Source organism: Rhinatrema bivittatum, chromosome 6 (genome assembly GCF_901001135.1).
Source record: "Rhinatrema bivittatum chromosome 6, aRhiBiv1.1, whole genome shotgun sequence".
In the NCBI taxonomy this organism is placed as follows: Eukaryota; Metazoa; Chordata; class Amphibia; order Gymnophiona; family Rhinatrematidae; genus Rhinatrema; species Rhinatrema bivittatum.
Genome location: NC_042620.1, coordinates 123,415,654 through 123,429,870, shown reverse-complemented (window position 1 = coordinate 123,429,870; position 14,217 = coordinate 123,415,654). Strand labels below are relative to the sequence as shown.

At 40.7% G+C, this 14,217-nt stretch overlaps 1 protein-coding gene across 1 annotated transcript in view; it reads left to right on the top strand.

The window, feature by feature from the left end:
* The window catches only part of TTN (titin), a 509,207-nt gene that overhangs the window by 464,337 nt on the left and 30,653 nt on the right, over positions 1-14,217 (top strand). The window contains 11 exon segments of the mRNA XM_029605898.1: positions 1,287-1,583; positions 3,332-3,619; positions 3,709-4,008; positions 4,109-4,411; positions 4,838-5,143; positions 5,253-7,019; positions 7,133-7,426; positions 9,140-9,427; positions 9,524-9,823; positions 9,911-11,977; positions 12,074-12,376. Of these exon segments, the coding sequence (XP_029461758.1) occupies positions 1,287-1,583; positions 3,332-3,619; positions 3,709-4,008; positions 4,109-4,411; positions 4,838-5,143; positions 5,253-7,019; positions 7,133-7,426; positions 9,140-9,427; positions 9,524-9,823; positions 9,911-11,977; positions 12,074-12,376 (6,513 nt within the window).

Below are 14,217 nucleotides of genomic sequence, written 5' to 3'. Positions count from 1 at the left end.
CTATTCAGCGTGAGTTCGCTGAATGAACAGTATTTAATACCTGCTAGGACCTAATTTTAACTGACTAATGTGACCATCTCATGTACCAAGAGCAAGCTAATAATGTCAGCAGACTAAACTGAACAGACTTAGCTTCTCTTTTTCTGTTTATTCCTCCTACTGGCTTCAAGGGATATATAATAACTAAGCCTGGCACATGGGGATTGCTTGACAGTGCACAGGGAAAAAAGTGGGAGACCTACTGCACTCCAGGAGAGGAAGTCAAAGGAGAGCAAATAGTCCAGGAAAGCAGAAAACTGACATGACTGTATGTTTAGAGCCTTCTATCATATGTATCAGTAAGGATCTTTAAACAGCGGTGTCAGAAGACATGGTTGGAAACAGAAGGAAGTATGCAAAAAGGAGACCCAGGAAGGAATCTGGCTGCCCTGCCTCTGAAGAGCATTCACCCATTACAACTGCCCTATAGTGTACACACCACAATGGCTGTTCCACACAGTTTGTAGTACCTCAAAACTCAGACATGAGCACTGCACTCAAATTAAAACATTTGGGCAACTCCAAAAAAGCTTTTGAGGCTCACACTGTTCATCAGCCTTAAGCCTCTGGTCTTTGACTATTCTAACAATGTCAATGGCAGCAAAGAACTTTGTCCTCTGGGAACCTGTTGCTTGGAAATACATTTGTCTACTGTAAGGGTGGATTTACTGTATTTTTTAAGTGTTCAGGTGTATGACATTGTGTCTCCTCTGTTCCCTCCCTCCCTCTTTCTCTCTCTCTGTCATTTTTTCTTTCACCCTCCCTCTCCTCCATGTCTCCCCTGTCCTGCTGGTGCCCCATGGAAGCTTTCATTATATATTTGGGGGAAAAGGATTAACTGCATAGTTACAAAGGCAGAATGCCTCTCTCCCAGGGAGATGCCCCCACCCCCATCCCAGAGGGCAACTAACTAGCCATTGGTCCTCCTGATCTTTCCTCTTCTCTTCACAAATATGCAAAGAAAGCTTTCAAAATGGACCAGCAGGACAAGAGAAGGAAAGAATGTCAAGAAAGAGAGAGGTGACAGAAAAGACACACTGACAATTACTTGAACACTAAAAAAACAAAATAGCACTATATTTTTCATCATGTCCAAGTACAAGTTGTAGCATTAGCAATAAACGTTTGTCTCCTTTGGCTTTTGCCATCCATTGAGAATTAATCACTATGCTGAAAATTAACACCTGACATACCTATTCATTCAGTTAAATGTGGTAAAAAACTAATGATTTATTATTACTTTACAGAGTCACCAAGAAATGTTCGAGTTACAGATATTTCAAAAGCTTCTGTTAGCCTTACATGGCAGAAACCAACATATGATGGTGGCAGCAAGATAACAGGCTATGTTGTTGAGAAACGTGATCTTCCAAATGGCAGATGGACAAAGGCCAGCTTCACCAATGTCATTGAGACTCAATTTACAGTATCAGGCTTGACTCAAGGTTCCCAATATGAATTCCGAGTTTTTGCCAAAAATGCTGTTGGTACGTTTAGCAACCCATCAGATGTTATAGGACCTGTCACATGCCTTGATACCTATGGTAAGTATTTAATGATTATAAACCATTTATATATGTTCTAAAGAGCCCATAACTTGCTTTATCATTTTTATAGTTGCTGTTGATTGTATCTTAGTCTTTGGAAAAAATTAAAATAAAGTCCAGTTTCATATGGGAGAAGATATGTTCTAATATTTAGAGTATTTAACTAGAATTCAGAAGTCTTTTGATACTATTGTTTGCTCTTTCTGTTGACATGGGTAATTTACTTTGGGGTGGGCTTACTAATGAAAATTAAACCTAATGTCTGATCTTCCTAGGCCAGTATTGGGCCTAGTTTGCACCTGCATTAATATTACTGAATAGTAACACTAATGCACATGCAAATGACCCATAGAAAATTCTAGCCTTAGCAAATAGGCTCATTGGGTATTCTTGCTGGATTTACTATCCAGCATTAATATTTATAAAGCCTAATGCAGGACACAAAATGCAAGAAAGTTAAGTATACCTCAGAAGAATCATGGATCATTTATGTTTTAAGCACTTCCAACCCCTTCTGGCAGATCACCCCCTTGACCCACCCCCTCCCACTCCCCTGTAGCAGACAACTCTCCCTCTGATGCAGACATCTCCCCTCAGGCAGAAGACCCCGACTCCTCACAGAAGACTTCCTTTGTTATCCTGTACTCTTCTTGTGTATATTAGTTACTCTCCCATGTATTATAATTTACCTACTTTTACCTTATTTAAGGTTCCTTTGTACATCCATCCCGTTTTTTTGTTCTTCTGGTTGCTCCTCTGTTTCCCCCACCCTGTTCCATGTATCTCTTTGAGTTCTCTGTAAACCGATATGATGTACCCACGAATACCGGTATAGAAATGTTTATAAATAAATAAATACATAAATCTCCCCTCCAGAGGCCTCGGGGTGCCATAATCCCCAAATCCTCAGAAGCAGAAGGATTTGAAGGCCCAGTGACTTCAGCACCTGAGGGTTAGGGGATGGATTGCAATATTCAGAGATCATTTGAGGTCTATGCTTGAAAGAACTTCTGTTTCAAGAGGTGGAGTTCTTCTGCCTTTGAAGCATCAAGGGGGCCTGTCTGCCTTGGAAAGTTGGGAAGTCTTCTATCTTGTGGGGAGCAGGGTGATTTCTGCCTTGGGAAACTGGGAGGTTTTCTACATTGCAGGAAGAGGGATGACTACTGGGGGAAACAGTTCATCCTTTCAGGGGTGGTTGTTGTGCGTTGTAGGGTAAGGATGGTTTCCCTGTGCTAACTGGCCTTTTTACTTTGGGCTTGTTAAATTGGGAAAACCCAAGCAACCTGTCTTTAACCTGACTGTGGTAACACAGCTGTGTTCTGTATCTTTTAGTAGATCGAGTATTAAAGCTTGATGCACCACGTTTATTAGAATAGGATGGTAACCTGCATTACCATGTGCTTTGACACATCTTAGTAAATGGACCCCTTTAACTCATTATACACAAGTTTACTGAACTGATTTAGAAGTAATACTATTATTGTTTCTTTCCCTTCATCCTTTTGGATATTTCCATGCAATCTGGGTAATAGGTGTATGGGTGTGTGGCTGTCCAGCAGAGGTAGCTGTGTACATGTCTCAGAAGTAGTAGTTTATAAAATATGTTAGAATTTCCTGTTTGAACTAAAGATACTGTACAAATCTAAAATATTTATATATAAGTGTTTGTCTTTTGCCTGTAGCCCTTTATGAGATTTTAAATTAAAAGTTTTTGATTTCTTTCTTTTCATTCATTTTTCTTATAGGTGCACCTGAAATTGACTTACCACCAGAATATACAGATGTTGTCAAATTCAAAGCAGGCTCAGCAGTGAAGCTTAAAGTGGGCATCTCAGGAAAGCCTCTACCATCAACAGAATGGTTCAGAAATGGCAAAGAGATTACAACCAGTGCTCAAGTGTCTATTGAAAACACAACAGAGTTTGCATCTGTACTTATCAAAGATGCAACTCGCATTGACAGTGGACACTATGAAGTAAAACTTAAGAATGCCTTGGGCTCTGCTTCAGCTGGTATCAGATTACAAATTCTAGGTGTGTATTTACTTAAGGTGATAGTACTAGTTTAATCCTGTGTTTGAATTATTAAAGGTTTTTATTAAGTATTTATTCTTCTTGAACAGACAAGCCAGGTTCTCCAGGTGGACCTATACAGTTCAAGACAGTTACTGCTGAAAAGATTACCATCTTGTGGGATCCTCCTGCAGATGACGGGGGTGCAAGTGTCACACACTACATTGTTGAAAAGCGTGAAACAAGTCGTGTAGTATGGACCTTAGTATCTGAAAAACTGGAAGAATGTCTCGTCACCATAACCAAATTGATCAAGGGAAATGAATATGTGTTCCGTGTCCGAGGTGTCAACAAATATGGAATTGGCGATTCACTAGAGTCTGACCATGTTATAGCCAAAAACACATTTGGTAAGAAACAAGCAAAGAAATGTTGTTATTAAACACTACTTTTTGTTGTCATTGTCTTTAAATTATTAAAGTAAACTAATATCAAATTTTATAATCACAGTTACACCTGGACCACCTAGTATGCCAGAAGTCACATTGATTACCAAGAACACAATGACAGTGATCTGGAACAGGCCCACTGTGGATGGTGGGAGTGAAATAAGTGGATATTATCTTGAAAAACGAGATAAAAAGAGCCTACGTTGGTTCAAGGTCATCAAAGAATCTATTCGTGACACTAGACAAAAAGTTACAGGACTTACTGAAGGCGGTGAATATCATTTCCGAGTTAGTGCTATTAATGCAGCTGGACAAGGTCCATTCTCAGAAGAATCTGATTTCTACAAAGCTGCTGATCCTATTGGTAAGAAGTGATTCATACATACATCCTAGCATTACCTGTATAATGTTTTCCAAATAATAAATAACCATTATATTTACATACTGTCATCCTATTAAAAAAATAAAGAACTTTGACTGTTTAAACTATAAAGATATAATTGATTCATATATGTCAATTTTACAGGGAGGTTATACTAAATAATGCTAAAATGTTACTCTATACCATAAAAACACAAATCAATGCAAACTATAACCAAAAAGAGATTATATTAGTTGAAAACATAGCAATAAATTAAATATTCATAATCATAAAGGAATTTTATAAAGATATGAGAGAAGTTTTAGGATGGTTAAACTCAGCAACTTCATCCACAATGCCATGATGTCTGAGAAAGCAACCCCAAACCACATTGAATATGTCTCTTTAATTGTAAACATATTTTTGTAGATCCACCAGGGCAACCAAGTAAGCTAAAGATTGTTGATTCTACGAAATCATCTATAACTCTTAGCTGGACTAAACCTGTTTATGATGGTGGAAGTGCTGTAACCAGCTATATAGTGGAAACAAGAGAAGGAAGTGAAGAAGGATGGAATGTTGTCAGCACCAAAGGAGAAGTGAGAACAACAGAATATGTCGTGTCTCATCTTAAACCTGGAATAAACTACTATTTCCGTGTGTCCGCTGTAAATTGTGCAGGTCAAGGAGAACCTATTGAAATGACTGAACCTGCACAGGCAAAAGATATACTTGGTGTGTACATATAATTGATGTATAATAATTTTGATATTTTAATTTCTATTTTCAAAAATTGCATTTTTCCTTTTATTACTATTTATTACTCTTTTTTTAATTTCTTCAGAGGAGCCAGAGATTGACCTGGATGTTGCTCTCAGGACCTCAGTTATAGCTAAATCAGGTGAAGATGTTCAAATAATGATACCATTCAAAGGAAGACCTACACCAAATGTCACATGGAGAAAAGGGGAAAAGAACATTACTAATGATCCAAGATATAACATTCAGAACACAGAATCATCTACATTAGTTATCATTTCTCAAGTTACTCGTGATGACACAGGAAAATATGTCCTTACAATTGAGAATGGAGTAGGTGAATCTAAATCTTCATTTGTTAATCTTAAAGTGCTTGATTCTCCAGCAGCATGCCAGAAGCTGCAAGTGAAGAATGTCTCTCTTGGTACTGTTACACTGGTATGGGAACCTCCTCTTATTGATGGTGGTGCTGAAATAACTAACTATATTATTGAAAAGAGAGATGCCACTAAAAGAGCTTGGTCTTCTGTTACAACTAAATGTTCTCACACCTCATTTAAACTGACCAATTTGTCAGAAAAGACTTCATTCTTTTTCCGGGTTATGGCAGAAAATGAAAATGGATTGGGTGAACCTTGTGAGACCATGGAACCTGTCAAACCTTCTGAAGTACCAGGGCCTGTAAAGGATCTTGTAATGAAAGATTCAACAAAGACATCTGTTACTCTAAGTTGGAGCAAACCTGATTATGATGGTGGTAGTTCTATCACAGACTATATTCTTGAAAAGAAACTAAAAGAAGAGCAAGAATGGTCACATGCTGGTACTAGTAAGGCATGTGAATTTGAAGTCACAAAACTTAAAGAACTTTCTGTTGTAGAATTCAGAATAAGTGCTAAGAATGAAAAGGGATTAAGTGATGCTGTTTCTATTGGACCCATTACAGTGAAAGATCATATAATAACACCTGATGTTGACCTTTCTGAAATACCTGGTAGTCAAATCACTGTACGTATTGGACATAATGTACACATAGATTTACCTTACAAAGGTAAGCCTAAACCAACCATAGCTTGGGTAAAGGATAATATTCCTCTCAAAGAAAGTGAACAAGTCCGTTTCAAGAAAACTGAAGACAAAGTAAGTTTAAGCATCAAAAATGTGAAGAAAGAACATGGAGGCAAATATACCTTGACACTCGATAATGCAGTCTCCAGGAAGGCATTTACAATTACTGTCATAACTCTTGGACCTCCATCCAAACCAAAAGGACCTATTCGATTTGATGAAATTAAAGCTGACAGTGTTGTTATTTCATGGGATGCTCCTGAAGATGATGGAGGAGGAGAAATAACTTGCTATAGTATTGAAAAACGTGAAACTTCTCAAACTAACTGGAAGATGGTGTGTTCCAGTGTTGTTAGGACAACCTTCAAAATTCCTAACTTAATTAAAGGAACAGAATATCAGTTTAGAGTACGAGCTGAAAATAGATATGGTGTGAGTCCACCACTCAACTCAGTTGATATCATAGCTAAACATCAATTTAGACCTCCAGGTCCACCAGGAAAACCAGTTGTGTACAATGTAACCAGTGATGGAATGACAATATCTTGGGATGCTCCAGTTTATGATGGTGGATCAGAAGTTACCGGATTCTATGTTGAAAAGAAAGAAAGAAATAGTATATTGTGGCAGAAAGTTAATACTTCACCATTGTCTAACAGGGAATATAGAATTACTGGACTTATTGAGGGCCTGGACTACCAATTCCGTGTATATGCTGAAAACAGTGCTGGCCTTAGCCCTTCCAGTGAACCAAGCAAATTTACCTTGGCTGTATCACCAGTAGGTAAGTATAAAGATAATGGTTTATAAAGAAGAAATGTACTAGAAACAATTGTGGTTATTTAAAACATATAAATAACTCTACATGAAACTATCTTAATTTTTCTTTCTTCTTAGATCCACCTGGTACACCTGACTACATTGATGTCACCAGGGAAACAGTTACACTTAAATGGACCCCCCCATTACGGGATGGAGGCAGCAAGATTGTCGCCTATAGTGTTGAGAAACGCCAAGGAAGTGACCGTTGGCTCAGATGCAATTTTACTGACATAACTGAATGTCAATATACAGTTACAGGGCTTAGCCCGGGTGATCGATTTGAGTTTAGAGTTATTGCGAGAAATGCTGTGGGAACAGTCAGCCCGCCTTCCCAGTCGTCAGGCTACATTATGACCAAAGATGAAAGCAGTAAGTATCATTTTCTCTTTTTCTATGTCTTTCTTGCTTTTATATGTTATCGAGTAGATTTTAAAAGGGCTGCGCGTGTGCATCTCGCAAAGATACGTGCTATTTTATAAAGTATGGGGCGGATTTTCAGAGCCCTGCTCGCCTAAATCCGCCCAAAACCGGGCGGATTTAGGCGAGCAGGGCCCTGCGCGCCGGGAAGCCTATTTTACATAGGCCTACCGGCGCGCGCAGAGCCCCGGGACTCGCGTAAGTCCCGGGGTTCTCCGAGGGGGGCGTGTCGGGGGCGGGCCCGGTTGTCGCGGCGTTTCGGGGGGCGTGTCGGCAGCGTTTTGGGGGCGGGTACGGGGGCATGGCTACGGCCTGGGGCGGTCCGGGGGCGTGGCCGTGCCCTCCGTACCCGCCCCCAGGTCGCGGCCCGGCGCGCAAGAGACCCGCTGGCGCGCGGGGATTTACGCCTCCCTCTGGGAGGCGTAAATCCCCCGACAAAGGTAAGGGGGGGGTTTAGACAGGGCCGGGCGGGTGGGTTAGGTAGGGGAAGGTAGGGGAAGGTGAGGGGAGGGCAAAGGAAAGTTCCCTCCGAGGCCGCTCCGATTTCGGAGCGGCCTTGGAGGGAACGGGGGTAGGCTGCGCGGCTCGGCGCACACCGGCTATACAAAATCCATAGCCTTGCGCGCGCCGATCCAGGTTTTTAGCAGATACGCGCGGCTCCGCGCGTATCTACTAAAATCCAGCGTACTTTTGTTTGCGCCTGGAGCACAAACAAAAGTAGGCTATTCGCGCTCCTTTTAAAATCCGCCCCTATATGTGTAGGTTTTAAAATACTTTTTATGTATGTCTGCAGACTTCACATGCATATCTTATGCCAGAGAGAGAGAATGAGTGCCTCTTTATAGGGCTCAGCCTGACACTCAATATATTGCACCATTGAAAGGAGGCACTTTGATTCGGGGTGAGTTTTCAGGAGGTGGGTTGGGGTTTGGGGGGGGGGGGGGGGTGTTACAGAAACATTTAGTGGTATTCATTGTAAAGTTAACATCATTAAAGAATTTTGTCCTTATCAGCAATGAAAAGGAGTTGATTTATACAATGCAGCTAGCAGAGACTGCAGTGTACAAATCAACTCCTGTTTTTAGAATTTTCATTGCTTATAAAGTCTGAAATGCTTTAATGATGTCAATTTTACAATGAATACCCCTGAGTGTTTCTGTAACGCCACTCCCACCCAAACCCCAACTCATCTCTCAAAGACTCACCCTGAATCAATGTGCCCCCTTACAATGGTGCATATATTGAGTGTCAGGCTGAGCCTATAAGGAGTCTCTCTTTCTCTCGCTCTCTTTCTCTCACACAAAACATGCACTGGCTGAGAAAAATTAGGGGTTATGTGCGTCAGAGCTGGCCCTGTCTCTGGAACACACGTGCCCTGCTACTTATATATATCCCTGCTCCTAAAAAGCTCATATTTTAATATTATATACACTGTTTTGAATCTCAAAATCTGTATGGTAATTCAATAAAATTGTATTATTGCAAATGAATAATTATGATATTAGACAAAGTCAATGATATTGTTATACTAGATAGATTAATGAGCTTTGGAAAAATTGTTAGATATAATTTTATAAATATGTCCTAGAGCAAAATCTGAAAAGCTTGATTGAATCTATTACATCCTATTTATAATTTATTTTTTTACACTCTTCCCTATACTAGTTCCGCCTTCAATTGAATTTGGTGCTGAGCATTTTGAAGGTCTTACAGTCAAGTCTGGGGAGAGCATTAAATTTAAAGTTTTAATACAAGGTCGCCCAGTACCTCAAGTAACCTGGTTTAAAGATGGAAAAGAGATTGACAAGAAGATGAATATTGAAATAAACAATGCCATCGGATATAGCACAGTTTTCATTAGAGATGCCTCCCGTGATCATCGAGGTGTATACACTGTAGAAGCTAGGAATGCTTCAGGCAGCAAAACAGCAGATCTTACAGTGAGAGTACAAGGTACTTGTCACAACTTTTGGACAAGGAATTCTCTATTTTAAAATATTCATTCAAAAGTGAAGAAATGTAATTAATTTTTCATGTTTCTTGTTATAGATTCACCAGGGCAAGTAGGAGGGCCAATACGATACTCTAATATTACTGGAGAGAAGTTGACCTTATGGTGGCTTCCTCCAGATAATGATGGTTGTGCTGCTATAACCCATTATATAATTGAAAAACGTGAGACCAGCAGAATTTCATGGGCACTAATTGAGGATAAATGTGAAGCCTGCTCCTTCACTGTGACTAAATTAATAAAAGGCAATGAGTACCAGTTCCGTATTTCTGCAGTTAACAAGTTTGGCGTTGGCAGACCACTTGATTCTCATCCAGTTACAGCTCAAATACAGTACAGTAAGTTTGCATTTTTAAGTGTGATCATAGAGTTACTATTTACTGTATATTTTTGAGGCTTTCACTAACTTCTGTTCAATTTTTCAGCTGTTCCAGATGCACCTGGTGTGCCAGAACCTACCCATGTATCTGGAGACAGTATAACTGTTACATGGGCAAGACCAAGGTCAGATGGTGGAAATGAAATCAAACAGTATATTCTTGAAAGAAGAGAAAAGAAGAGTATGCGTTGGGTTAAAGTATCAAGTAAAAGACCAATTCTTGAGACAAGATTCAGAGTAACTGGTCTTACTGAAGGCAATGAATATGAATTCCATGTTATGGCTGAAAATAATGCAGGCATAGGTCCTTCAAGTGGTGTCTCAAGGCTAGTTAAATGTAGAGAACCTGTAAGCCCACCAAGCGCTCCTTCTATTGTCAAAGTGACAGATACAACAAAGACATCTGTAAGCTTAGAGTGGACTAAGCCAGTTTTTGATGGAGGCATGGAAATTATCGGTTACATCATTGAAATAGCCAAAGCTTCTTTAGGAGAATGGCACAAAGTTAATCCTGAAGCTTGTGTCAATACAAAATACACCGTGACGGAGTTAGAAGCAGGTGAAGAATATAAATTCCGTGTGTCTGCAGTTAATGGAGCAGGCAGAGGAGAAAGCTGTGAAATTCCTGCAACAGTTCAAACAACAGACAGACTGACTTCCCCTGAAATTGATATTGACACTAGCTTCAAACAGACCCATATTGTTAGAGCTGGAGGAACTATTCGTCTGCATATTGCCTTCCAAGGCAGACCTAGTCCCACTGCTATCTGGACTAAAACAGATTCTGACCTTAGCTTGCGTGCTGACATACATACAACTGAAACATATAGTACATTGATTGTGGAGAACTGCGATAGATATGATGCTGGTAAATATACGCTCACTGTCGAAAACAATAGTGGTAGCAAATCTGTTACATTCACTGTCAAAGTGCAAGATACTCCTGGCCCTCCAGGTCCTCTTACATTTAAGGATGTGACTAGAGGATCAATTACCTTATTGTGGGATGCTCCTGTTAATGATGGAGGTGCACGCATTCATCACTACATTATAGAAAAACGAGAAGCAAGTCGGCGTAGCTGGCAAGAAGTCAGTGGAAAATGCAGTCGTCAGATCTTTAAAGTTACAGATCTTGCAGAAGCTGTGCCATATTTCTTCCGTGTTTCAGCAGAAAATGAATATGGTGTAGGTGAACCATATGAAACACCAGAGCCACTTGTAGCTACAGAAGAGCCTGCACCACCTAAAAGATTGGATATCATTGATACAAGTAGATCTTCTGCAACATTGGCTTGGCTTAAACCTGAACATGATGGTGGCAGTCGTATAACTAGTTATCTCATTGAAATGAAACAAAAGGCATCTGACCGTTGGATTGAAGCTGGCGAAACAAAACAACTTACACTAACAATTGAGAATCTTACAGAGAATACAGAATATGAGTTCCGTGTGAAGGCAAGGAATGATGCTGGTTATAGTGAGCCAAGGGAGGCTTTCTCTTCTGTTATTATTAAGGAACCACAGATTGAGCCAACAGCAGATCTTAGTGGAATTACTAGGCAACTCATAACTTGCAAAGCTGGAAGCAACTTTACTATTGATATTCCAATTAGTGGCCGTCCAGCTCCTAAGGTAACATGGAAATTAGAAGAAATGAGGCTTAAGGAAACTGACAGAGTAAGCATAAAAACAACAAAAGAGAGAACTACTCTGACTGTTAAAGATAGTATGAGAGGTGATTCTGGTAAATATTATCTAACCCTGGAAAACACAGCTGGTGTGAAAACATTCACTGTCATGGTAATTGTGATAGGTAGACCTGGTCCAGTCACTGGTCCTATTGAAATTTCATCTGTCTCTGCTGAGTCATGTGTCTTATCATGGATTGAACCTGAAGATGATGGTGGTACTGAAATTTCAAACTACATAGTTGAAAAACGTGAATCTGGTACAACATCTTGGCAGCTTGTTAACTCCAGTGTTAAGCGTACACAGATCAAAGTCACTCATCTTACCAAATACATGGAATACAGTTTCCGTGTGAGTTCAGAAAACAGATTTGGAGTTAGCAAGCCCTTGGAATCTTCACCTGTGGTTGCTGAGCATCCTTTTAGTAAGAAAATATCTATATTTCAAAATTTGTTTTACTTTTTCCATCTTAAACAATTAGTGATAACAAATTAACATTTTTGTTATTTTTTGCTATTAGTTCCACCAAGTCCACCTACTAGACCAGAAGTAATCTCTGTATCTGCCAATGCCATGTCCATTCGTTGGGAGGAACCGTACCATGATGGTGGCAGCAAAGTTAATGGATACTGGGTTGAAAAGAAGGAGCGTAATACCATTCTTTGGGTCAAAGATAACAAAGTTCCATGCTATGAGTGTCACTACAAAGTCACCAGTTTGGTGGAGGGTCTGGAATATCAGTTTAGAGTCTATGCACTGAATGCAGCTGGAGTAAGCAAAGCTAGTGAAGCTTCAAGATCTGTAATGGCTCAGAACCCAGTTGGTAAGTGTAAATATTGATTTACATATTTAAGATGTAAAAATGCATATAAAATGTTTAACAAACTGTTTTACACACTTATCAAAAGCAGATATATTTAGACATTTCTGTTTTCATGGGAAGTATAAAAAAGGTTATACAGTTTGGGGTAGATTTTCTAAAAGTGCGCCCGCGCGTACTTTTGTTCGCGCACCAGGCACAAACAAAAGTACACTGGATTTTAAAAGATACACACGTAGCCGCGCGTATTTTATAAAATCCGGGATCGGCGCGTGCAAGGGGGTGCACATTTGTGCAACTTGTGCGCGCCGAGCCCTTCGCGCGCTGCCTGTTCCCTCCGAGGCCGCTCCGAAATCGGAGCGGCCTCGGAGGGAACTTTCCTTCCACCCCCCGCACCTTCCCCTCCCTTCCCCTACCTAACCCACCCCCCCGGCCCTATCTAAACCCCCCCTTACCGTTGTTGTAAAAGTTTAACTCGCGCATGCCAGCGGGCTACTGGCGCACCATCTCCCCACCCAAGGGCTGTTCCGAAGGCCTTGGCCGTGCCCCCGGAACACCCCTGGGCCGGCACCATGCCCCCAACACGCCCCCCTAGCGAAGCCCCGGGACTTAACGTGCGTCCCGGGGCTTGCGTGCGCTGCCGAGCCTATGCAAAATAGGCTCGGCGTGTGCAGGGGCGTTTTAAAAGGGTTACGTGCGTACCTTTTGTGCGTAACCCTTTTAAAATCTACCCCTTAGTTTTCTTAATTTATTGCTGAATTTCACTTTTGAAAATCTGAAGGTTTTTACAGAAAATTCTAAAAGCTGTTCTTTTCTCCCTTCTTGCATTTATACTTATTTTTTGTAATAGTTTTCTTTAAACATTTTTCTCAAGTTGACACAAAGATATAGCATTTGCATCTAACATAGAAATTCTGTGTCATTACAGCCCTGGCTGATAAAGCAGCAGCAATTAAAAAAAAAAAAATAATAATGTTAAGAAATATTCCAATTTTAATCTCACTGGTAATGCTGATGATGATAGCAGCCTTTGTAACCAAGGTTACCTGCTTTTGAGGTTAGATAGGAAGGATCAGTTAATTTTATTCTTATTGCTTTCAATTTTGTTTGCTAATTTCCATCTTCTGTTGTTGCCTGTGGTCACACTGTACACTATTAGTAGGGTGATTCATTCTTTTACTATTCTGTAATCAGATATGGGAGGCTGCTGTGCCAAAGTGTGCATATACCACCAATAATGGAGCACCCGCGGCTCGATCCTAGAGGGTCGCTGGACTCACTAGATGACTGAAGATGGGGGGAAGGAGGAGAGATTTTTCCCCTCTGTCTTTGTTCCCAGCCACAGGTGGTACAGTGGCCCATCTTCTCCTGAGCAGTATCAGGCCCAGCATGCCATGCGGCCATGGCTACCACAGTGACATGCACCCATGGCCGGTGTGATCTATTCTTATTAGCCAGCCATGGGCCCAGTAGAAGGCAGAGTGAGCGGAAGATTTAAGGCGCCTGGTCTCTTCCCCTTCATCTTCTGCCTCGCAGCAGCTCTCTCTTCTGTCCACATAACCTCTAGAGTCAGTGCGGATTTATCTGTGATGACACATGGAACTCCTTAACCAATTTTGTTTCTGGAGGTGGATGGTCATGTGATGCTACAGAATATTGTTATTCTGAACAATTGCTGTGTCATATTAGGGTGCTTGAGCCTGGAAAGGTAGAATGGGAGAGAGAAGCTTAATGAGGTTGCATGGGATAGGCTATGAATAGAATTCTGGCTTGTGACAACACTTCTTCCTGGACATACCCAGATCAGTCCAGACTAGTGGGTTGTGCATTCCTACCAGCAGATG